The sequence below is a fragment of the Accipiter gentilis genome, chromosome 6, assembly GCF_929443795.1.
Source record: "Accipiter gentilis chromosome 6, bAccGen1.1, whole genome shotgun sequence".
NCBI classification, from domain to species: Eukaryota; Metazoa; Chordata; class Aves; order Accipitriformes; family Accipitridae; genus Astur; species Astur gentilis.
The window spans coordinates 39,714,082-39,740,539 of record NC_064885.1 but is presented as its reverse complement, the minus strand read 5'-3'; the positions used below and the strand labels follow the sequence as shown (position 1 = coordinate 39,740,539).

General features: G+C 41.2%; 1 protein-coding gene across 1 annotated transcript in view; it reads left to right on the top strand.

Moving 5' to 3' along the window:
- LOC126039439 (multiple epidermal growth factor-like domains protein 6) overlaps nucleotides 1-26,458 on the top strand; it is a 200,792-nt gene that overhangs the window by 122,364 nt on the left and 51,970 nt on the right. Inside the window, exons 6-9 of the mRNA XM_049802584.1 lie at nucleotides 11,503-11,625; nucleotides 18,465-18,590; nucleotides 22,817-22,939; nucleotides 25,600-25,722. Coding sequence (XP_049658541.1) covers nucleotides 11,503-11,625; nucleotides 18,465-18,590; nucleotides 22,817-22,939; nucleotides 25,600-25,722 — 495 coding nt within the window. The remainder of the gene's footprint in view (nucleotides 1-11,502; nucleotides 11,626-18,464; nucleotides 18,591-22,816; nucleotides 22,940-25,599; nucleotides 25,723-26,458) is intronic.

Sequence of the window (26,458 nt, the reverse complement as noted above, 5' to 3'; positions counted from 1 at the left end):
AAAGGAAGCGATCCAGACGTGACTGTCAGCAATATAGCAACTGCTGGGAGGGCTACAGTTCATTATTAAAAGATCAGTAGTTTGATCAACATCATATTGGATTACTCAAACTTCAATTACATGAGTACCTGAGGGCTTTAGCTGGGATTTATTAGAAGACCAACTTGAAATAAACCTGCCGTTGTTGCATACCGGATCTTTGAAAGACTCACCTGAGAACCTTGTTAACAATTACCATCCCAAAAGAGACTCAATGTCAGCCAAGGAGTTCAAAAACAACTAATAAAAATGGAGCAATCAAGTGATTAATTTGATGTCATTTTTAATCTTGGGAAGAGGAAAAAAAGGAGGGGGAAAAAAAAAAATCTTTTGTGCCTGGTGACATCGTTCATTAGGATCCAGCTCTGGAAGTTGGTATGGACAGGTTTGGGATGTGTTAATGCCACTTCTCTCTTTTTGTGGTTGAATCTCTGCAGAGTCGCAACTAATATATGGCATAAGGAAGCAGAGCGGGAAAATCTGTGTAAGATGCAGTCTTTTGCTCACTGGGGGTTTCTGTTGGACAACGGCCTGGAGTTGCGATAGCTCCAGTGGGGGATCGATGCTTGTGGCGGCTTCTTGAGAAAGGGGCCTTATGAACTAGCGGCCGTAGAGTACCGTCAGTGAGCCAGTTTTTACAGAACTGGAGTGGATTGTGCTGTGGCCTCGTCTAGGTAAGATTGGCAGAGAGCTGGACTTTGGTGGCTGAATGGTGTTGTCCCTCCCTGTTTTCCTAGTCCCGCATAGTCTTGGCACTGCAAGCACGGTGCCAGCATTGCAAGCGTTTCACGTGTTGAAGAATGCAGTTCTGACTGGTGATTGCTCCTCCCAAAGCGATTATTCCCAAGATTGGTTTATGTTCCAGTCGGTTTGCAAGATGAGTCTATCCGTGTGATGTCTTAAAGCTTTTTACCAACCCAAGTAGGACATTTGTCACAAATAGCATTCATGTTTCCGACCAGCAGAGTGTATGTACTGTAAGCTGGAAACATCAAATTATGAAGGTATTTGCAAGATTATCGTTTTCTTTTGCATATTTTACCTACTGTGTGTGGAAAAGACATTTCTCTATGCATTCTACTGTAGTAAAGACACTTACTGAGCTCAGCAAGTGGGCATTAATATTGCTGCTAACACAAACCAGATGTTCTCATCAGATCAGTCATTTCTCTTTTTATTTCATAACTGTTTTTTCAAGCTGTCATATCCTGCCGAGAGAAGATGCTGATGGCCCAACGTATAAACCTCCTTAGTACATCTCAGATTTGAATCTGTGCAAGGAGTTTGGGCTGTATCATGCTGTCGCTTATTAAGTACATCTCCTCGTAGAGATCCTTTCCTCCTTTGCCACCCTCCCACCTCCCAGCATGGCCTAACTGAATTGTGCTGAGGAACTGTATTTAAAAATTGATAGCCCCACAACAAATTTTCCATCTGCTATTCTGCCCCACGTCAGAAGAACTTGCAGGAGCGTTGCAGCGAAGCTGCTGATGCTAGTGATCTCAAAGCCTTTCTCCTAAGCAGAAATTACATAAAACTTTAATTATTGTGTTTCAGCCCACACTGCTGCGGTGCACAGGCAAAAGGTCTTCTTCCAACTTCACTGTTTACAGCTGGTACATTCATTTCTTTTCCACAGGAAACAGTAAAATTAATGAGGCTGTTTTCTTCAGTATATAAACATTTTTGAAGATCATAAGTTATGCGTTTGTCTGGATTGTCATTCTTCGGATTGTACTCCCTTGTTATTTCATGTGGTCATTCACTTATCCTCATGTGGTCATTCACTTATCCTGGCACCAGTTTTCCACTGTGAGTTTATGTCCATCTGTGTGGATTTCATATGGATGTGAACTGGAGTCATCAAGGGTGTACAGTTGCCAAAACATCTATTAGTATAACCCCACTGTGGAGGCTGGTAACCTTATCAGTCTTCCTTTTTGGCTTTACTTTGCTGAGATGCTGTGTACTACTCTGAGATTCAGAAATGGATCATTCTTTTTTGTTCTAAAGACTCACAGTGGAGAAAAATGTACAGATCTGCTTTGTGAAAAGATGGAGAAAATTATTTCTTTGTGGCTGTGTGAAAACGTCACACTGTTGTCTGAGGTCAGTCCATGAAATTATCATGTTCCTTACTTTAATTCTATACCCTGATTTTCTTGCAAATTATCTGGCCTCAATAATTGCTTAAAACTCAAATATATATATATATATATGTGTGTGTGTGTGTCTGTGTGTGTATATTTAATGAAGAATGCCTTGAAACTCTAATTAGGGCTGCTTGACTCCAAAGCAGTTTACATATCACAGGCTTACACAGCTATCAAACAGATGCTTCTCCTTTTTTTCATTCAACTGACATTTTCATTTTCTCTGCATATTTTGAGGACTGAGCAGTGATGTGTTTTGACTCCCGAGGCTACAGACGATATCAAAATGAGGATTAGAAATGAAGCTTTACCTGTCAATTAAGTTGTTAAGCTTGTCCTCCACAGCGTCTACACTTTCAAATGGCCTGTTTATTGAATTTGAAATAGTTTTCATTCTTGACCTTGTTTAAATTGAATGGACAGTTCTAATTATAATCTTCAGAGTTTTCAACTGCAACATATGGTTTGCATATAGAGTTGTGGATGAGGGGCTCTTGGCTGTTTATTGAGCTAAACCCCTGTTAAATATCTCAGGAGAGATTGGCATGTCAGGCATTGAAAGTAAGCAGAAATTGGCAGTACAGATATTGGTCGGGATTGTCTTTTCACATCACTCTGTCCAGGAGATCTGCTCTTGAGGGACATCTGAGAAATGAACTGTGATTGTGGGATCCAGTCATTGGTGAGGATTGAGTCACCACTTTCAATGGTTGTATTGTGCAATCTTCACATGAAAGCAATATTTAAAAAAAAAAGGTAAAAAAATTAAAAAAAATCCTAGAGCATCTTTTTCCCTGATATATTCTTCCCCTGTCCCGACAATGAATTCAAATTACCAGGTTCTTTGGTAAATCAATGTCGTTCTTTCAAATCATCTGTGGCTCCCACTAATAAGGTTGCATGACATCTCACAGCAATTTATTAATATATTTATTCTCCAATAAGGCCAGTGACAGATCAGGAAATTAAATCCAGGCCTTTAAGACTTGATCAGGTGGATCGGCCCTTTCAGTGCTTATAGAAGCCTCCCCAAAAGTGGGTTGTGGGGCAGCTTGCACCGGGCATCTGTGCTGGAAGCAGCTTTCCACAGCTGCTCCATGAATCTCCCCAAAAAGCCATACCTCAGAGATGCCTCTGTCCTCTTCCCTCCTTGAAAACAGTCATCAGGAAATGCATCTCCCTTCAGACCTGGACATAAATAATTTATTACCTAACACAGACATAGTCCCATAGATGACTCTGCTGTTCAGCATTTCACAGTGCCGTGGTCTCTGTCCTTTGGTGTTCTCGGTATAAAGACAGATAAACCAGGGGTGAGAGAAAGGAAACCCGACCTAGACACAACTAGAAGTCATTGAAGCTACCTGGAAAAATCTCTGAAATCTAGGGCAAGGTACCAACTACAGGGTAGAAAATTTCTCTCCGCAATATGACCAAATCACTGGGGAGGTCTAAGGGAAGGTGATGGACTGAAAGACACAGTGGATCTGGTACAAAAAGCTTTGGTTTTTTTAATGGCATCGATTTTCAGGGGAAGGTGAACAATCAGATGACTTGGAAAGTCTATTTGTGCATGGCAAATTGGCTAGCCCTGCCGAAACAGGTGCTGGTTAAAGCTGCTTTGTCCTTAATCCCAGGTAAAGAAGAAACATAGTGGAAAACTGGCTGCTCTAACAAGGTTTCTTTTTCATTGCGGAGTCGGTTTGCAGGGACTAAATTGGGTAAGGAATCTCTTAAGCATGCCTTTTAACCAATCTCTTACCAGATGTGACATGCTCCTTTCAGTCTGGTTTGCTGAAGCTATTCCATTAATTAATTTTGTTGTAGCAGGCTTGCCTCAGACACCTGTGACTTACTGAAATTTAAGTAAGCTTCAGCAGTGATTGGAGCTAACCTGGGTGACTTTGAACCGGAGCAGACAATGGATGCTCATATAATCCATCGAAGGGGCCAGGAAAGGGCAGAAACAAATAGCTGAAGAGCAAAAATAAAAGCCTAGGAGCTCTAACAGTTCAAAATGACCCAGCTGGCTCTGCAAGAGCACATTTATCTATCCTGAAAGCTGGTTTAGGAAGGTGTTTTAACATCAGGTTCTAGTAGACCACTTGAAAGAGCTTGTAGCATATTTATGGGTTTTTGTGAAGCATAAAAAAAGCCCTAGACTAGGGATTTTGCAATTTAAAATCTCACAGCTATCAAAAATGGCTCTTTGCGGCTCACTTGGGTTCAATGAAACAGAAATATGGTTTTTATTAATACGAACAGAAATTTTGCTTTTTCTTGTTGAATTTTAGGCTTTGTTTTTGACCAGACTTTAAACCTGTGTTTTTCTTCCTAGAGTCAATACAAATGTCAAACTTCCTTCCTTGTGGAAAAAAATGGACAAATATTTTTCTAGCAACGGGAGTTTCAAAATTCCTCCAATCAAACTTTCAAACCCTGAAAACTGCTTTAGTGTTAGTAAAACAGGAGAGATCCTTTTAAAAACTTCTGCTGCAAGAGCAAATTATGTCACGCTTAATAGTGAGTACATTTGTGAGTGGATTCACACCGGTTGTCAAATTACGGACATTTTCAAACTCGAGACTTGGGGAGACTATGTGAGTTAAAGGAAGCTGTGAGCTGAATCTGTCATAAATTTATCTATTTATAGCAATAGCGGGACTTATTTTATGTTTCACTTCTTTTGTGAAAGTAATTTCTGACTTTTGTGATCAGCTTATGAATGGCTGGGAACCAAGCCTGTTTCCCTTCCTTCCCTTAAGTATATAAATTATTTAATTTAGAAACACACTAAATTAATGTGTAAAATACGCCATGTAAATTAGTGGGGAAAGACCATATGATATTTTCACTTCATAACTTGTGTGAGGTTTAAACATCCTTTGGAATATATAAAAGAGACTAATCACAGTGCCGTTACAAATAACAGAAGGGAAAGCACTGTCATACATCTTTGTTGATTTTTAAATATCATGTTAAATAGCAAACAATAAAGGAGTTTTCATGTCAGATGTACTAAATGATCTACAACTGAAGAGACTAGGAGACCTAGTCAGGGCAAGGGAGTGGTAAGCCAGATTTTTGTTAATTTATTTCCAAATAAATGTTTGAGTTGAACAGTTTATCCGCTTGCGGTAGTTTTAAATATAGCCGCTTAAGGTTTCTCGTTGTGGTTCTTTACATAAGACCCAGCCTTCTCTTCTCTTCTCTGTTTCTCTATCATCACCATCATTACTGACTAATCCTCACAATATTGTGTGGGGAGCAATGACCCACAGAGCTCCCTGGGTAAATAAGAGACAAACCCCTGATTTTACTGAATTTTAAGATAATGCTGCAAAGAGTAGGCTGTGCTTCCTCTTTCCAGTCATGATTTTTTGATAAAGAATTACTATAATTATTTTTAATTATAATCTGACTTTAAAAACTATCAGCATAAACCATTCTCTAAGTAAATGCAAGTAGGGGTTTGTGTTTCTCTGCGTCTGCTGGTTGCATCCTTTCTGCAGTGAGCTCGGGGGATTGTGGTTAATGGAGAATGGAAATGTGTGTGTGTCATTCATTCCGATTTTATGTAGTATTTCTTAGGCATCTGGTAAAAAGGGTGTAGTTACGCTTCTGTGAAAGTCGTTTGGGCCAGATCCGCAGATGGTATTGTGGTGTTTCAGGTCCCTGCGTGCAGGCGATTGTTCTAGCATGTACCCAGAACATGTTTCTTACATCAGCTCCCAGCTGGACAGAAATCTTTTTATCCATATCAAGCCTCTGGTGTTTGTGGGGTAGGCAATGCTCACAACTGTTTGGTCTCTGCCTCACTTCATGTTGTTCTTTACTTGCCAAAGTAAAGAGGTTTTGCCAAAACGAAAAATAAATAAATAAAAATTTATAAAAAGAATATCCCCAAATGATGAGGTCCCTACTGTCCAGTTCTGGTTTCTTTCTCTAGCAGTGCCTGGGCACTGTGAAGAGGAAATTTCTTCTCTGCTTCTCTATCAGAAAGCACTGGCTTCGAACAGTTATCAATCTGTGCATGTTTTTACAGTGAAGGGACAGAAAGCCTGTTCATTTGTCACCTAGAAGAAATGCCGTTTGCTCCGTGAAGCTAGCTAGGAGGTAAACCTTACTCTGTCACCCTGTGCCTGCTTAGATCTCACACCGTGATCTTGACAAAGTGCCCTTGATGTGAATGCCATCCCTGGGATACCCTTGGCACATCATCTCTCTTTCCATTCAGGATTCTCAAAATGTTTGTGCCATCATTGGCTTGGCCAGCCCAAAGAAGAGAACTCGGGTCTGCAGTAGAAGCTGTATTTTAACTAACCTTATACCTTTCATTTTCCTAAAAATGTGCGAGCAGGAAAAGTGTGCAATAAACAATATTAGAAGACCGTTTAATCTTGTACTTCCAAAGCAGCTGCACAGAAGGCACGTGAAAAGTGATAAAAGTTGCAAATAATGACCTTGTGAAGAATGCAGTGCTTTAAAAGAGAAATTTAATTAGAAGGATAAGCAGGCTTGCCTTTTGGTATTTCCACAGGCACTTTGAGATGTGAAGTGGCAGCTGTCCTACACCAGAGCCCAAATATATGTGTATGCCTACAGAGGTTCATGGATGCATCGTTGCAGACCTATGGGAGAGCGGGTGATGCGTTAATCGTGGGAGTAGTTACTGCAGAATTTTCTAGACAGGTTCCTTGGAAAAAGAGGATTTAAAAGCAAAGAGGACGGGGGATTGCATGAAGCACCTGTCCAGTGGTTAAAACAGGGACAAACGTTTCTAGGTTCCTTTGGAGGCCCGTGACCGTTCAGGTATTTGTTATGTGCAGGTTTAAGGATTTACCCCATTTGCAGTATGAGCACAAGTGCCTTTTGCAACACCAGCTCCCCTCTGTTCGGAGGTGTGGGAGCTGTGGCTGCAGCCTGCTCTTGACCTGCAAGTGGTACTGGGCTGTTGCAAGTGGAGAACTTAAAAATTGGGAGTTGAATATCAGCCCCCGTGCTTATAACTCTGTCTTGCACAATATGGCCAGAAAAGAGAGGAAAGATCATAAAAACAGAGAGGGTACTGCAAACATGAAGCCCTACTGCCATCAGAACTCGGTTGTTTTTTCTTTTAGGGTTTAGGTTTGCACATTGTTTACGTTTCTTAATGGTTTAAAAAGCTAAGCTGTTTGTTAGCAGGGATCTGGCAACATCTTGCTTTTTTTTTTTTTTTTCCTTTATAAAAACATGATTGCAGGTTCTCTAATTATCTGTGTTTAACACTGCTGTCAGTTTATTTTTAAGCAGCTGATTGATCATAGCTGTTCCTAAACATTTTAGTAACAATATGAAAAAAGCCACTGATGTGATGACCCTGAATTCCAAACAAGCAATCACACAGCTCTGTATTTAAACAGGTTTTGGGCAGGGAAATCGAACTCTTACCAGCGTGGCCCGTCAAATCAATTGGGGACAAACTTCCTTGAAGATTGGCAGAGCCCCAATTCAGGGGTGTGCAGGGCTTTAAGATCTGTAACTTCATCAGCAGGATTTGCCCTTGGAAAGGGCACAGTGCTGGCAGCGGGTTGTGTATTTGTACACCACATTTTCTTTTCCCATGTTTGGGACTTGAGATGTGCATCCTCTCGGGATGGAGGAAAGGTCAGTGTGCAGTCATGATGCACAGAGCTCAGTTCTAATGCACAGACCTCAGAAGCAAGAGGAGCTAAAAAAGGCACATGTCACGGTGGCTAAAATAATTTACGTCCTGGAAACACGTAGGATTGACTTTTAGCTTGTATGACTGACAATAACGTCGTCCCTGCCAGCTTGTTCCCAATGAAAAGTGAATAAACGGGGACGCGATCCCTGTACGTCCTGGGATATGTGCTGCGTACAGACAGCATGGAAAGCAGAGACACCTTCAGTGGGAAACCCCACTAAAATGCATCTCTGTTGAAATCTTTCACGGGTGAAGAGGAGAATATTCACTTACTGACTCTGCTCTATTCACCCAGCAGCATAATCCCTTTTGCGAGATAGCCTGGGGACAGCACACTGTTCTCATTTCGCTTCTTGCCTCTCATCTTGGCGGATTGCTCTCCCTCTGTTTTGTGGGAATGCACAGTCTGACTTGTGATAAGCTAGCCATAAATGGTTTGAAATTCAGGTTATTCAGATAAGTGTCCTAAATTGTAACTACAGAAAGTTGAGCACGTAGGTGTTTCAGTTTGATCTGCAGTGAAAACTAATACAAATTTAAGTATAGGGTATTGTTAAACAGGTACAATCTTCCATGATCCCATAATATTCTAGAATTCCAGTAGAATGACTTTATATTTCTAGATTTTTTTTAATATTTTTATAACTTTGTAATTCTAGAATAATTTTGTATTTCTATAATTATTCCCATGCAGAAAAAGAAATGGCTACTTCTGTACCTGTAACAGCATAAGTTGTTGTTTTCCTGGTATATAAGTCCTTTACTAGTATAGCAATTTAAATATAAAAGTCCACATAGATTAGAGTTTTAAAACTTTCAAGTGAAGTTCAAGCATTTAGATTAGTGTCTACTTTGCAGGCTGCTCCCCAGACAAAATAATTAAAGCATTTTTCTTTTGTAACTGGGGGCAAAGTTTCCTGGTCTTGAGATGTAGGAGACATTGAAAGGCAACTGTGCGTTGCATTTTTCTTGATTATATCTGTAGTACGTGACGGAATCTTTCAACATATAATCCTTAAAATATTGATCTTGCAGAGAAAGCCTGAGACTAGAAGGGATCGTCTGTCACCAAACCTGCCGCTCACGTGGCATCCTGGGAAGACGGTCGTGGAGTTGTGTTGCAGGCTTGTTGATCTCGCCCCTGTTTTTCCCCACTTGCTGCAGGGAGTCTTCGGGTGGGGTTAGGTATAGCTTATAGATACAAGTATTTTAGTTTTTTATTTTTCATTTAATTATATTGCCATTCAGCAACATAATTGCCTTATGGCCTTTTGGGATGTGCCAGCACAAAGGAAATGCCGTTGAAAGAAGACCTGCAGCGGGTGCTGGAGCTGCTGGGTGTGGAGTTTCCCCGTAAACTAAGTCACTTCTTTAAACGTTCAAATAGAGACTAACAAATAGAGCTAACTCCAAGTGCTCATTTTTATTAGCTGGACTATTTTTTTCTCCTTTGTAAGTGCTGATATCCTAACTTAAAACTGTATTTGGTGTATTAGAGAAATTCTGCAGCTGATAGTAGCCTATAAAATTAAAATATTGAAGCTCCCAGTATTTGAGTTTATTGATGTATAAACACTAGAACATGCTGTACTATATAGTTCAGTTGCTTCCTTGTTATATTTTTCTGAGCCTTTTTGCTTATTTTATTTCTGTGATACTCAAGGCAAATAGTTTCCTGGTTTTGATTTCATCCTGGCATTTTTCAGCAGGCTATTTCTTAACAGTATAGAATTCAACAAGATGAGTAACATTTTCTGTTTACTGTTTACATTAAAGAAAGCAAAACTTCTGTTTAAAAAAAGAGTATTCCAGATGTCTCCAGGCAGTAGGAAATGTATGTAGTATACAGTCTAATAGAACAGCAAATATAACAGAAGGATTAAAAAGTGGCGCAAGTTAGCAAATGGTCTGAATTTAAACACTAGTCAACACCAGGACTTCATTTTAGGTGAGTGAAATTCACATGTGAAGTATTAAAATTTAACTTTATAAATACATTTCCTTAGAACCAGGACACTGTGCATTTCCAAGTCATCTTTAAAACTTCCTTTTTCATTTAATTTTTATTAGATTTTCTAAAATGGAATAAACATAAAAGCATAAAAAAAATGTAAACCATGAAAGCTAAATGCAAAGCAGATATATCAACAGCAAAAATATGAAAGCCAGACCCCCTGTTCCCCAAGCGCAATATGGGGGGGGAATGTCTTTGTGTTGCTGTGTTCTGCTCCGCTGCTGGCTCGCTTCCCCGCAGCAGCAATTGCAGACTTGCCTCTTGTTGCAGCCACTCTTATGTCTTTAAATCCCAGTCTCCTCATCCACACCCGCTCGGGTGGGTAAATCCCTTAGATGATTTGAGAAGAGGATCTAAAGAGCAATTAAATCAATGGGAGTCTTTAATGTTGATGGGGGGTTCTTTATAGATGCCTGTTGCAGGAGGGAGGTTCGTCTTTGGCTAGAGGAGAGTGTCTTTGGTGGTCAGGATAATTTGGTACCAGCCTCGCTCCTGGGTAGGATGGAGGGAGGTGGAGTTGCCATCCCTGGGAGCTGCTAAGGAAAGGACGGACAAATTTCGAGGCAAACATCTACCAGGTGAAATTTTTTCAGGGAGTGGACTAACTGACCCTTATTTCCAATGACTCCTGTGTTGATTTTTAAGGTAATGGCGTCAACATGCCAATCAAATGCTATTTACAGTAGCCTGGTGTTGCTGATAAGGGGCAGAAACTGCTTATGTGGTACTTTTGGAAATTCAGTTTGTGGGTCTGTTTACTTAAACTGTTCTTGATCTTTTTTGTCCACCATTTTCAGATGAAACATGACAGCAGCATTCTCAAGCTGTTTTAATGCTAGTTTCCCTCTTCATTTGACTGAACGTAATCCCCTAAACTGTGAAATGTGGAAAGATACCTGCTTAGGTTCAGAGAAGGTATCATCAGGAAATCCCATCATTTTTCTGGGAAGTCGTCTGAGAAGATGCTATGGAAAGTTCAGGTGAACACAAGGAAGCCCAGAGGTGTGGCAAGAGTCACAGAAAACATGGCATAAAATCATCATTCTTTTTAAATGTAATGTCTAAGGTCTCTGTGTATTCAGTGGTTGAAAATGTAATGTTGATTGAGAGCACGGGTGCTGCTCTTGCATGGCTTTTTTCCATTTACGTCAGTTGTATGTGCTTGTACCCTCAAGAGCACCTGCTAATAGGATTACAGGCCTGATGCAAGAGGAAATCTTCATACAGCAAATTTTTATAAAAGCCAAAAGTTTGACCAGTGACACCTAGAAGCTCAGATGTGTTATCTTACCCTAATTCTTTCCCTATATTTTTCTCTTGGCCCCAAGGAAACAGCTGTGTCACAGATCACTCTAATTACAAGGGCTTCAGAAGTAGAGACTACAGAGGCAGTGCCTGCGGGAACATGGAAAAACACCATAAAATTTCAATTTTCTTTGCTCTGTTTACAGCACAGAAATGAAGTAAACAAAAACCCAGTCTGAGTGTAATGGTTGCATTATGTATGAGCTACGTGCCATCCAGGAGAACCAGGATATGTCTTTGCTGAGGCTGTCTTGTAATTCTTGTCATCTGCTTTCCTCCTCTAGATGTGGATGAGTGTGCGGTGGTGAACGGTGGCTGCCAGCAAGGCTGCGTCAACACGCATGGCTCTTTCCACTGCCAGTGCCAGGCGGGATACAGGCTCCATGCTGATGGGCGCACTTGTATAGGTAAGTAAACATTAACAAGCACTTCACATACTTCAAGACATGTTTTTCTCTTCTAAACCTGCCTCCGCATAAGTGCAAAGGTTTGTAGACTTCCTCAGTCTGAGTTTTGCCTAAATCACAAAGGATGTCAGTATCCCTTCCAGTTCAAGTAGTTTGCAAGAATTCAAGTGTTTCTAAATTTGTTCTTATTTTGAGAACAAAGCAGTGATGGTGTCCCATGTTTCTGTGATGCAATCTTGTGAAAATGTCTTTTGTTTTGCAGCAGGCATTAAAGAAATAGGGGGTCTTCATTTCCAGTGAAAATGGGTTTTTCAATTCAGAGCATTTTTTCTGTCTGTCACATCCCCCTCCATGTTTCAGTCGTGCCCTGGGCTTTTCTGCCCCCATTACTCTTCCTCTTATTTAGGCTTTTTGCCTGTTTTTTCTGAAGGGGTACAAGCAACAGATAGTAAATCTCCTGCCTGCAGGTGTCTGGCAGAACGCTGCTCTTCCAACCAAGCAGTCCCAAAGTGCAGCTTGTGTCTTCAGCGATGAAGACAAAGTAAAAGCTTGTTGTTGCCACCCTGCAGTTGGATTTAACCTTACAGTAGGTGACCATCTCAGTCAGACTGCCCAGGCTGGGACCCCATAGACTTTCCCAGGTGGTGGCATGAGCAGAGGCAGAAGGATATCATTAACTAAGTTGAGGGGTGAGATGATGAAGTCAAATCTCTGCAACTGTGCTACAGTGAGCAGAGCAGAAAATCCTCTTGGGAGGATCAAGAGCAGAGGCCAAATTTGTGAATTACTAGGATACATGTCAGAGTATGGTGCTATGGACTGGTAGCTAGAGAGGGAGCTCTAAAAGTCTAATGAAATAGTTAAGTATGCACTCAGAGGTCTTCTCTGGTTTTCAGAGAACACATGAAGAGAAGAAGCCCTACCCTTCATCTCTTCTCTTCAGCCTTTGCTGTGTGTTGAATTTTTTTAGGTAAAACACTAAAGCAGAATTGTTTGCTTGGGTCTGTTTTACATTTCAGTTATTAGGCACAGTGAGAAGTATGGATGGAGTGGGCTGAAAACTTTCCTCCAAGGCATATTACGTGAATGTTTAGTTTGTGCTAATCGTTTTAGTTCACGCAGGAGGTGCCAATGCATGTGAAGCTGAGAGTTTTGAGCACTTTTCCTGAGATTCTGTTCATGGTGTGGGCTGATAATTAGAGTGCTATAGATTTGCAAAAGCTCCTTGTTCCCACAGCAGTCCTATGCCCTTAGATACATCTTCATCCACTGCAGTCCAGTTTGTAACATCTCCATTACAACTGATACCAAATTTCTCTTGCTCAGCCAGCAAAACCCATGCTGTACTCCTCTGTGGCACACCCAAGCAAAAGATAACACATGAAAGCCAACAACAAAAGAAGTTGCAAACCAAACTGATTGCCTTTTTAAAATTGGTATTAAAGCTCCCATATTGAAGATCTTCAGTTCATGAATGCTTGCTCATAGATGTGTTCCCCTTTCTGCTGACATTAAATATAGAGCATGGGCTGGCTGCAGGTCTCATCTCAGCAACTGCTCTGCTAATCTGAACGATGCTCGCAGTTGTACTGACAGACATCTACTGTTGGTCAGAGGAATCCCATTCCAAGGAACAGGCATTAGTAAACAGTAGGAAAAGGGTGGATATGATCCCAAAGGCTTTACCCTGTTTTTCAGATTTGGGTGAAAAGCCGCTAATTTACAGCATGGAGTTACCCTATGTATGCTCATGTAAAGGAGCACCGTGGAGCTCGGCAGTTCAGCCCATGACACAATGCCTATTTGTGTGCTTGTGGAGAGGATTAGCAGCAGTTCTGCCATTAAAAATAAACCCTGTGTTTCTTAAGTTGGACTCTGAGCCCTGAAACAAGTCATGCAGAGTTAATTCTCCATGTTGCTAAAAATAATAATAATAAAAAAAAATATACTGTCCTTGTGTTGCATTTAAATCGGTACAAAAGTCAAGTTGTTGAATTCTGCAAAAAGAATTAAAACGTTCTGTCATTTGGGGAGAAGAAAAGGATGTAATTTGTTTAAATTTAAGCCTGATTTTAGGTAATACGAGAAGAACAGTCAAGTATGGTCAGACCACATCTGCAGAGTAAGTTCACTCACAGTTTGGTCATTGTCTCGGTTCTTGCACAAAGTCTCTTGGTTGTGCTTAACATCAGCCACATATGTCATCAGTTATTTCTGGTATTATCACAGCAATAAATTTACTGATGCAACTGGAACACAAGATGTACCAGTGCTCAAGCTGCGGGAATAATATTTTTTATTTAAAGAACATAGCCTTTTACGTTTGTTGGGTTTACCACATACAGACACTTCTAGTGTTTTGGTAATTAACTGCAATCAAAAGTGCAGTGAAGTCCCAATCTTTTCTTGATTATCTTAGTTACAGAAGGAAAGGGTAAGGAAACAGTAGTGTGATAGAAAAAATTAATGCAAAAGCAGAGTGGTTCATAGTTAACTAGAAACACGAGTGTTTTTCTGTGAATTAAAAGAGAGAAATTAATCTCTCTGATCAGATCTGACCAAGGAAGACCCAGAAGTGAAAAATGTGATGTCTGAGTTACGTTACTTTTACTGAATAATCTCATTTTAAGCTGTGGTGGAGAGGGAATTTATTACAAAAAAGGGACTAAAGTGGCTTTGGGGATAAGACCGAGATAACTGAATGATAAATGCAAAAATGAGATATTATGGTAATTAAATGAATTTACCTGTGTAATATGTAAAACCTTCAGTGGACATAGAATAGTAGTTTTCTCATGGCACAAATAATCAAGAAGCTCAGTCTGGAGTTGTCCTAGCTATGAACGTTATCAGAAAGCAAGTTTTCATTTCACAAATGTAAGTATTCACAAGAAGTTATTAAAAATACTTAATACAATGTTCAGTTCTGTTTGCAGTATCTCAGAAATTATCGAGGAGAAACAAATAAATCCTAAGATGAGAGACAGGAGGAAGTTTCAGAGAGAACTGCTATCATGATAATGGATATACACAATACTGAGCAGAGGATATTGAGTTCTGTTTCAGCTGTTTGGACAAGACACCAAAATAAATGGATATAATAAGCTTTCATGCATTGGAGCACAAGACAGTGACTAATCGATGAGGACAGAGAAAAGCATTTCCTATAAACCAGTAATCCACAAGTACCTAGCATTGGGATTTGGGCACTAACTGCTTCCGCTGACTGTTGAGGATGGAGAGTTTGCCTCTTCTGCTGCATCGGTTTACACAGTCAGTTTTGAGCACTCATCCAATCAAGAAGTAAACCCGATATTGCACCTCTCTTTTGACCTAGTGCAGCTAAGCAGCAGATGTAGCGTTTCAAATAGGCCTTGCATTAGCAATAATATTTCTTTTGTGGGTACGTCAGAGGATGCAACAATCCCTCCCACATACTACAAATAAAAGGGATTACATTCTGGAAATGAGGTGTTGTGGAAGGTGATTATCTCGGCTGCAGAAATAAGAAACAAGCATCCTTTTAGACAGGCTTTATCAGATGAACCCAGCCCAGATTTCTATTATGTTCATTTCTTCCACGTCTTCTTTTTCTTTTTGGCAACCCTATGTTTCTGGGAGCCAAAGTGCCAAAATGACTTGAGGGGAAGCAGATTTTGCAGCCTAGATGGCTTGGAAGTCTCCCATACATAAGGAAGTGGATCTATCTTCTTATAAGATATTCAGCCTACATCTGAAGAGTCAAAAACCGGGGATAAGCTACTTTCTCGTGCGATTGCATGGAAGATTACTGAATGTCTGTCCCAAGGTCTTTCCAGCGAGTCCGGTCCTCCTACCACGTCATCATAGTGTGTTTGGGATCTACCACGTCATCATAGTGTGTTTGGGATCCTGACTAACTGCTGATGGTCCATCCCTCCACTGCTAGTATGACCCTCAAAATAGCATGGTTTGAAGAAATCTGTTTGTTGTTTGTCGTTCCTCCCACTCTCATTAGAAACTTCTTGTACTCAAAGGCAAACAACTTCTAAAATGGCTTGCTTTCTGCAATGATAACTAGTGTGTGAAAGTAAAATACTTTCTTCTTGAATCTTCTGATGATCCCCAATACTTTCTGCCATGCCAGAATCTCGTCTTTTTCAATGCTCCTTTTCTTTCTTAGCTTTTTCGTCCCACAAATTTTGCTCAATATTGAATTCATCTTTATATATATGTGTTAGACTGAACATTCACTACAAGTTAGGTAATTAGAGTAACCAAAGGTAACACTGTCCAATTTTGTTTTGTTTTTAAAGCCTTGATTGTGTCAATATAAAGAATTTAACTTCGTTAGAGTTTAACCAACTGATGTCTGGAAAGCAGAAACTCAGGCAGAGAATATGTTTATTGTAGTATCAGGCTGTGTTTTTGGATTGATGCAAATTCATTGTCTTCACTGGAATTTATTCTTGTTTGAACTCCTAGAAGTGAAAGCAGAGCACAGTCTTTAGACCCCAATTCATCTCTGGTGCCAGCTGTTATCTTTGAAGTCTGCCTTATGTAGAAAAGCTGTTGAGATGCGGGTTTTTATGGAGACTTTCACACACTAAGACTCTTAATAAAGGAAGTAACAAAGAAAATCTCTCTACAAATCTATAATCTGTTTTTCCACATGAGTAAAAGCACAGTATGTCTGACATTACATTTCTTGTCATTGATAAGGTGATGGAAAACATAGGTTTGAAGAGACTGCATGTTCTAACCCCGTGGTTGCTACATACACATCTAACTATGGCTTCATACTTAGGGGTTTTTTGTACAAATATGACCATTATTATAAAAAAATAATGGGTTGAGAAATGTATATTTCTCAGATCCTTGTCTTTCCCTCATGTTGCCTCCCACCGCCGTCCCCCTTCCCGCACTGCTGCCTCCCTCCCTCGGCATCGCCAGGCGTTACCCCCAGCCGCTCGGGCAAAGAGCCAGGGCTGGTCCCATACTGCTGTGCCTGTCAGGACTCTGCAGCGAGGCTGGTTTTCTACCAAACTTTTCAAGAGTAAAATCTTTGAAAGCGGAGGGCGTGCCGTATTTTTGCCTGAATCCCATGCACGTGCTCAGACCTCCAGTCGTAAGCCCCTTTACAAGAGGTGCAGTTGGACTCGTGACGTGCCAAGTCTCCCTTTTTCTGATCAAAAATGCGTTGCTGGCACCTGGCAGCACGAGCCCGATTCATCCTGTTCCTTCCCCGGCAGCTTTTCTGACATTCAGTCTGACACCTCCTCTCACGTAGCCTGCACGATGCCTCAGCAGCAGGCATGACAGAGCTGGCCATGGCTGCTCAGGAGTAATCCCTCGATCCCCAGCCGCCGGCAGAGCCCCACCGGTGCAAGCTCTCGGCACGGGAGTTCACGCTTGTCCCCTTCTGGCTTCGAAACGTCCAAAGTTCTCGGTACAGCAGGTTGCTTCTTATTTCCCCTTGCATCCAGATTGGCTCATGCCCAGCAAAGGCGGGAGAAAATGGCACTTTTAAAAATTGAGATGTATATTCTGTCACTTGGAGCCGATCTAAGGCGTTTTTCATCTTCTGAAATATTTTCATCTCATTTGAATATTCTTGCTGAAAAACAGGTCTTTGGATACAAATGTGCAGCAAGCGGGGAAGCTTTGAGTGTATCGGGTCTGCCATCTCCCGTGTAGATATCGAGCTGCTTTCAAGTCACCTCGCTAACTGGGCGGGAGGTTTGCAGACAGAGGTGGAGATCAGACGCCAGGGTCAGGTCCAGTGTGCAGTGAGGTGTCTCCTGGCTACTGCTGTGTATGCAGCCATGATAATGTAAAAATTGGCTTTTCTTTTTGTCTTTTCAGCACATATTTGACTGCACAAACTAAGTATTTGCTAATGGGTAGCGTAGGGTGAAGGGCATCCTACAGCAGCTTTTGTGGCTAATGTTTTCTTAATGTCTATTACAGATAAATGAATTAATATGAATATTCCTAAAATGAATATCAAAGCTTGTTGCTGATTTCGCTGGGTCCAGAGTTTCCTGCCTTCCATGAAGAACCAAATAGTCTTCCCAGTTACTCATGGAGAACATAATACGTCCCTGCTGTTAAAATATATATAGATGCAGTCATGCACACACTCACACTTGCATACGTACAGCACAATAACAGGTTCAAATGATATATCTTATTTTTATATGCAGTGTGTGAATAGCTGTGGGTGTGTGTTAACGTATTTTGGCAGGAGGAGAAATGTTTCTCCAGAGGCTAGGGATTTATGTTGAACAAAAAAGAATATTAATTTGTCTGGGTAAAAGAAGAAACATCTTTAGAGATGTACTAAAGAGCCTCTTGTTCTTTGTGGTTTACTTTGTAAGTCTGTCCTGCGGAGCTTGTGACTCCTGTCATTTGCAGCTTCCTTTGCATGAGGCTGAGGAAATCAGCCTGAAAGACAAATATTTTTTTTTTTTAATCAATGATAGCAGGGACAGAAAAAAACCCCAACAGTGGGCAAGTGCCAGTAGGGCCGCTCTTTTTTTCCCCTCCTTACCTCAGTGGATTCTCGAGTGCTTTGCTGCTGTCAGATCAAAGGGTGGCTGTACTTCAGTCAGCATTGAAGCTCTTAGATCTCACCTGCCTCTCGCTGGAATCACGGGCTTTCGCCGACGTGGGACGCTGTGTCAAACAAGCACTATGAATACAGGGGGGAGTAATCACGCAGGGAATGGGGACAGGTGCATTTATGAAAGCTGTTTGGCAAGGTTTGAGGGTTTTTTACTGTCATTTATGTATTTAAAATAGGAAATTAGTTTCTTGGGTTGTTGACGTGCATTCCTTCAATGCTTTCTTGGCTCCAGCCATCAATTCCTGCAGCGTTAACAGGGGGGGCTGCGAGCAGGAATGCGTTCAGCTCAGTGAAGACCGCTACAAGTGCCAGTGCCAGCCGGGCTACCAGCTGAAGAGGGATGCCAAATCCTGTGAAGGTAAGTCCTGAGCTACCTACTGGGAGATACGGATTAAAGGCAATTTAAAAGCCCCCAGGACAGTGCTTCGGGTCCCTGTATTCATTCATGTTTCAACCTGCTTGCCAAAGCAGCTTTAGGAATCGCTTATTAACAGGACGAAAATGACACGTGTTTGAGGTGTGAAATTCATGTTGCTTCACAACTTCGAACAAGATTTTGGCCTCATAGACCTCTGGCTGTTTGTTGCACACTGACGATGATGGTAGAGGTTAGGAACTTAATTGAGGTTTAATTCTAACATTTTTATTACTCATCATATTGTATATAGACTTGGCCTGTATACCATGCTTTATTTTACGTGAAGCCTTTTCTTTATCTGCTTTTGGTTTATGTTGCTCCTAATCGCAGTCTGATTCATTCATCCTCCTCTTCACGTTCCTAAGCAAACACTCTCACAAGCAGAACAGGAACGCTACCTTTGGGTTTGATTGTTGGGGTTTTTTCTCGTATATCTTAGCATATTCATCAGTTTTTAAGGCCCCACCCCCCCTTCCCCAACACAAGCGCACACACATGGTACCCTTGAATATGCCAGAGACAGATAGGGCCAAATTTATGAATTTATTGCGCTAAAATTCCTGTCACAAAACCGTTTCCATATGGCTCCTCTTCTGCTCGGAGATTTTATATGCTGTGTATAAAGTGTAAGTAAATCCTGCTGTTCAGCTCGCTTCCAACTCATGCTGTGTGCAATGAGCGCTTGGCCTTCGGTTTTGGCCTCCCTGATCCTGCCCTCGGCAGAGACTGCACACACACTGCGCTTCAGGGAGCACCCGCAGCCAGCTCGCCTCTCCTCCGTCTCTCACGGGGTGGCCGCGTTTTGTCCCCAAGATTGTCAGAAAGAGCCAGAAAAGGAGAGCCTTAGTGGGGACAGGCCATCAGAGGCCTTCCTCCCCTCTTCTCCAGCCTGTTTCCAAACCTCTCGTAGCTCTTCCGCTGCCTTTGGCGCTCGAGATGTCCTTGGCCAAGCCAGCTGGGTGTGCAGAGCCCTGCATAAAACTTTTTGGTGTTTTTTATGGTGGTGTGGTGAGACAGAGGTTGGATCGGCAGGGTCTGACTGTGGCGATGTCCGAGCGGGTGGGAGTTGTCCCTTGGGCGGTCATGGAGCAGTTCAAACCTCCACGTGCCACTTTGTGCTCTGTCTCAGCCACCAACCACTGGTTCAGCTCAGCAAAATGAGCAGGCTCGGTCCCCTAATTGGTGAGGTTTTGCCACTACACTGGCAGCTGTGGCCGTTTGCTCCCTCACATTATGGGGCTGATGAGGGTCAGACACCCACCGAAGGCAGCAGTTCATCACCAACTGGTAATTACCGAACAGTGGAGAAGGGGCAAGGTCAGCTTTGTCGGCGGGTCAGACCTTATCTGGAGTTTGCTTGTATGTCTGGTTACCTCTGTTTAGGGTAGTGTAAATCAAAATATAATAGCGCAACCCCTGGAGGAGGACAGCTGTGGTCAGAAGAAGGAGAATCTGTCTCACAAGGGGAACTCAGCTGGCAAAATGAAGACTGAGTAGGATGTTTTTCTCCCATAAATACCTTGGTGAATAAACACCTGGGAGAGAAAAGTGCTAGTTAAGCTGATGGACAAAATTTTTACAGGAACAAATGAGCATAAAGTGGTCATGAATACATTTGGGTTGGCAATTAGAGATGTTTTACATAGAAAAGGTGGGAGAAGGTGAGCCTGGCTGATTTTAATTTCCAACCAGAAAGGGTGGTTGCCATAGTGCTAGTTTGGATGGAGAAATGACAGCGTCACGAGGGTTTTTGCTACAGCAGGCGTAGCTGGGCTGCAGGTGTGGATTCATCCTCGCTGACTCCTTGGGAGCTAATGCTGCACCCTGTAGCCCTGAAAGGCCGTACTGAAACACCCAAGGTGGTGCAGCCTTCATCATGGAGGCAAACCGATGGGATGGAGAGGTGTGTAGCACCAGATGAAGTGGTGGAATAGTTGTATTGGGGGCGAGACATGTATGGATGTGGTCAGCAGTGGCTGTGATACTTGTAAGAGGACGGGCTATACAGGATGTGTGCTGGGGTAAATTCTTCATTGGGTTACCCAGGGTCAGCAAGAACAAATATCAAGCCACTTTGAGTTTCCTTTCTAGAAGTCAATGCTATTTCCACCCTTAGCCTTCCCTGCCACGAGAAGGAAATTTTACTCTTTACTACTTTGTATTTTCTCCATTTTGTCAAGTCCTGATTGCCATGAGCAAGAAAATTAACTCAATAAGGCCCAATTCTCTTTCTTTAGGTGCTCTGGAGGTTGTGGCAGATAGGACTGGAGACCCTGTTCTTCACTGTTCTTGCAGTGAAGGTCTGGAAGGTCCACAGCACATGCAGAGCCCATACTCGCTCACACTACTGTGCTGTAATCATTCTCAAACTAAAGCTTTAGATGCTTGGAAAACCTTTATAATGTGCAGGTTTAACAGATGCTGTTTGATAGTAATTTCATTTAATTTAAACAAATAGAAAAAGAAGCTGCAAATAACTCAATATTTCGTATCGGCAAGGAGTGAGTTCTTGCTTGAAGCTAAATCCTTTGTAGACCGTGAATTGTCGAACTGCAGAGCCAAGTTGTCAGCCTTGAATGTAGCATGAAGTGGTGCTGTCTTTTGGAAACCTATTTGCAACCTATCGTGTTGAAAGTCCAACAGAAAATTTCAGTTCTTCATCCTTAACAGTGGGGGGGGGGGTTGTGTTTTTTTTCTTTTTTAATACTGTCAAGTCAAACTCTCAGCCTGCTGAGTTGAACACCTATGTTCCTAAGATGGCAGGAGGTGAAACGAGGGAATTTGAAGGTGTTCTGGGGCAACTTCCTGTTTTGCCAAATGGTGGAACAAAATGCCACTGGCTACATAGAAAAGTGAAAATTGGAGAAAGTGGAAAAACCTACCCCATATTTATATGTATCTATATAAAATAGAGGTCTTTCTCTCCTATTCCCTTCTCCTGCATAACTATACATATGTATGCGGTTAGCAACTGGAAGAGTAAAGTAGCAAGGTCTAGAGAAAAGCACCTTCAACCCTTCCCCAGGGTTACTGAAACCCTGACTCCACTGCCAGTGCTGTTGGACTGATGTTGACTTTCTTCCTGGTGCCCTGATAGAAGTTGCCTTGTACAGAGCTTGAGATGATCAGTGAAGGACATGTTGGGCTGGAGGGAAGTGAGGAATACTGGTCAAATGTCTCAAATTGGACGGTAATTAGTAACACCCTAATACTGAATTAGCGCTTGAATTGTAAGGAAATAGGCTTGACTTTTAAAAAGCGTTATTTAAAACTAAGCAAAACTTCAGAGGACACATTTTCAAAGGTGTCTTCCAAATTTGCCTATGTAATGTTATTCACCAGCGTGTTAGTATAACTATTATTCTAAACTGAAACCTCAACCTTGGGCAGAATACCAGATACTGATATGAAAACTCTGGCTCTTAAATCAGACCTGTCTCAAACAGTGCCGGTAGGTCTATTTTTGTGCGTGCAAAGTTTTTATTTGGGCAAATACATCAGTACACTTCCAGCAGGTATGTATTCCTGAAATAAACCCATAAAACACAGTGAAATCTTTGAGGTGGAGACTTCTGCAAACACTTTATAAATAGTATTTCTAAGTACTTGCCACTTAGAACAGCTTATCCTTGAAATAGTATGTTATTGTTCAAGAAAAGAAAAAAACTCTGGATGTACAACATGAGCAGCGTATGTTTTTAGACTGAAGGAGGCCTTTTGGGGATCTTCAGCATTTATTTCCTCTAGAGACTTTTAAATACATATTGTTCCGTGAAGAACTCTGCCATTGTATATGCTTATGGGTTCACACATATTGGAGTGCTAATTGCTATTGTTTAGCACGACTCTTGATATCTGCTCAGTTACAGCGAAATAAGAATAAAATGTGCTTTTCCTGTCCTACTTCCAAAGTGTAATATGAGCCCAGTTTCCTGCTGTTAAAGCGTCGTTGCTGCTCTATGAAAAATGCTGTCCAGCAACAGAGAAAATAGCGTACAGAAAAACAACGGCTTTACTATACACCAATTTCTGTCAAATATTTTTTTTTCCATGTAATCTCTTACAGCTACAGTAATCTTCGTTGTTAGTTGTAACGATGGCAGGTAAGACCATTTTCAGACAAAAACGTGACCTTTAAGTTGACAGTGTGCTCTAATTGGTTTCAGTGATAGACCCCTGCACAAGTGGGAATGGAGGATGCTCACAAATCTGTCAGAATGAGAGAGGAATTGCAAAATGCGAGTGTCATCCAGGGCATTATCTTTCTGCAGACAAAAAGTCCTGTTTAGGTAAGAAGCTATGGACTATTTATTGGGAAGAAAGATATTAAGCAGCACTCTGGCTTACTGAGCTTTGAATGGAAAAGAATACGTTATACAGATATATGTATGCATTTTGGAACAGTGTTTCTCTCTGTGATATTTATGTTAGCCAATAGTCTTGAAGGACCATTTTAGTAATGAAAATTGCTCTGTGATCTCTTAAATCATGCTTTCTAGCAACTGGATTTGTAGACGCCATAGTGTTATTCTTGTAGGGCCCCTTTAAAATAATGCCCCAGATACAGCTCCTGGAAAATTGGTTCAAGTAACACTCTGAACCAGGTCACTGAAAACCTATTTAGAATTCAAAGGGCTTTTTAGCTGGAGAACTGTTTCCATATTAATAGAGAAACTACTGTGAAGGAAGAAATCATGAAGTGTAAGATTTCCAAAGAGAGGAGCTTAAAAAGTTGAATTCCAAAGTCCTGTATTTAGTCTGGGATTTTCAAAAGGTTCTAAAGCATTTCTGACCAGAAATGTGGGGAAATTAGAAATCAAAATACCTGCTTTTCTCATTCAATATGATGCTTGGAAGCTAGATAGTTTATCAGTTCTATGAAGTAAAAAGCACTTGTGGACTTTATGGGGCACAGATTTTTAACAGCCTTGTCAGGATCAGGGTATGTATTCAGCCACTAATTTTAAACTCCTTTTGAAAACTTGGCCAAAATTTTGCCAATATTTAAATTGTTGTCTTGTGTATAGAGGGTGCTGGGTGCTTTGCAAAATACTTACTTCCTACCCTGAGTATTTTGCTCAGTTGCCTGTAAGCCCTTCTGTGAGTAGCATTGCACATCTCAGTGATTCCCCTCTCTTACTGGGATTACTCATGAGTAAGGTACTGAAAAAGCAAAGTATTTTCAAGTAACATAGACACTTCGCTGATGATTAATGGATGGAAACAGCAGTGGGTTTAATACTAGGGCCAGCATGTTACTCGTTTTATCTTGGATACACGTTGACAGTTCTGTTAATTTATGTATAAACTAAAGCAGTAGGTAACTTGCAATGTTATATACTAGAACAAATTCTCTTCCTGACCTCATGCAAACAGTCTTTTGAATCATTAAGCATCGTGTCTTACCATGGATACAAAATTATTGTTTTTTCTCCCAGAAAACATTCAACGGCTTTTGCAAAATTCAAACTGGTATTTGGAAACCGAGCTAGGAGACACAGGGCAACTAAAGCGTCATACTTCAGCTACTAAGTGTATTTACAAGATACAGAGAAACATGTGCAGGATGGTGGCTGGGGTTCAGTTTTCCAACTTTTTATTTTTCTCTTTGAAAAAGCAGAAAAAGAGAAAAGAACACTTACAGCATTTGCCAACATGCTCTACTTGCAAAGTGACAATTAATTACAGAAAAAGGAGAAATAACCCATTTTATTCTAAACAGCAGCTACTCATATTGCTGCTTCAGAGAAGCTGTCATTTATCCTGAAATTTTCATGAGTCGGTGTGTGGTGTTTGCACTGCCTGGGGCCTCTTTTTGCAAGTAGGCTGATTGCATTCGTAAAGCTACTTGTCTTCAAGTACAAGGGGCCATGAGTACGGCACTGGTTACAGCACATATGGAGGAAAAAAAACCTGTTAGAAAGTGGTTTGCTGTGGTAAAAGGTGAGGAGCTGCACACCGGACTGTTCTCCTGTGTGTGAGAGACTGACCCAGGATCGTTGCAATGAATAATCTGTATTTTGCAAGCGAAACATCAGAACAAAAAAAAGGAGCAGGAGGTCAGTTAGGGGTTCGTCATGTGTAAGATAATGCCAGTCTTTGCACGGAGGCTGGTGTTTTCTACAGCCATACTCCACAGCAGCAGTATTTGAGCTTTTGTTGGTCTTTTTTTTTTTCCTCCTAATTGTTATTCCTTAAAAATGTTTTCATGCTTTTCCACTAAGTTTTTAGGAAGAGGGATGCCTTTGGTGACATTAAACTCCAAAATACAGACTAGCAAGTATAAAGCTGAGGAACAAACTACTTGACAGAGGACTGGGTGAAGAACAGTCTCCCCACCTACAGCTCTTCACCTTTTTTTCTTTTCCTATGGATGGGGTAAAACTCCTCTGATTAGAGTAGGTGCCTGCTGGACTTCTGTAGAAGTAGGTGTAGGATTCAGGGATGTGACAGAGAAGATCTGTCTCCGTCATACTTGCTGAGACCCAGACAGCATTTAATCCAAATCAATTGACATTCAGAAAATAATCAGCCATTTCCTGCTTCATTAAATTAAATATAATGGCATTGAGGACCTAGTGATAATTTTAGGGTACTGGAAGATAGGACTTTTTTCCTGAGTTCTTCATGTGGCTTCTTTTGCCATTGCTCTTGTTACAGGAATAATAAACAAACTGCTTTGGCTGATGCTGTAAATATAATGTTTGGTATTGTAAATATTCAGGTTGAGAGGTTCAGGGTCAACAGTGTTTAGAAAGAAAAGATTATTTGGGAGAATAACGCTGTGGGTTCAGCATTCCTGGATTCATCAGATGCTGTAATTTGTACACTAACATCAGGATGCTCTTTTCAGTGGACATTTGGAAATGCAGCCATGTGCATGTAGAGCAGTATTATTTTTTATTTTAATATCCAAATGAATGTCTCTGCCTTTCTCTCTGCTTCATAGACATTGATGAGTGTGCAGAAGGGAGAGCCAGGTGTGCTCATCGTTGTGTGAACACTCTGGGATCCTTCACCTGTGTCTGTAATCCCGGCTTCGAGCTGGGGGCTGATGGAAGGCAGTGCTACCGTAAGTGACGCTTTTAAAGCTATGCCTTTCAGGCTATCTTATCTGCAAACTGCTACGCTTCATTTTTAATTCAGTTGGATTAGCACTTCCAGCAAAATAAATGTATGCAAAAGCTCAAGCTTAATACTATTTTCTTCATCTTCTGCTACTGCTGGTTTTGCAGGTTGATACATTCCTAAGCCTGTGTTCACAGACCTTAATTACTGCATTTCAAAGAGCAAATAGCCCTGTTGGTTTATCTTCAGAGTCTGGCAAATTCTACTGCAGAGTGACCAAAATATTGCTATTTTATGAAATGTATTTGTTCCTGCTCTCCTCCTCCCAGTTTTTTTAATATGCTGGATCTGATGCAAAAGAAAACCAATGTGATGTTCTGCTCTTGTCTTTATCTGTCTAGGTTTATTTATGTTTCTCCTGACATTGATACTGTTAAGTAGATGCCCTAAAAAAAAAAAAGGGGGGGGGGGGAAGCAAGATTGGGGATGACAAAAATATTTGAAAAACTAAAATTTCCCAAACTAAACTGATGCTGAGCCCTGTTGTCTTCCCTCACATACTTACTTCTTGCCAGTGGGGTTTCTTAATCAATGCTACTTTTCTTGAGAAGGGGGCTGACTCCCAGCACTGTTAGTTGGTAGGTGATCCCTGGGCTGTCCTTGAGGGCAAATTTAGATTAATAAAGGAGGTGATGTGGAAGAGTTGGTGTTATTATGGACCTAACATAAGCTCACTGGAA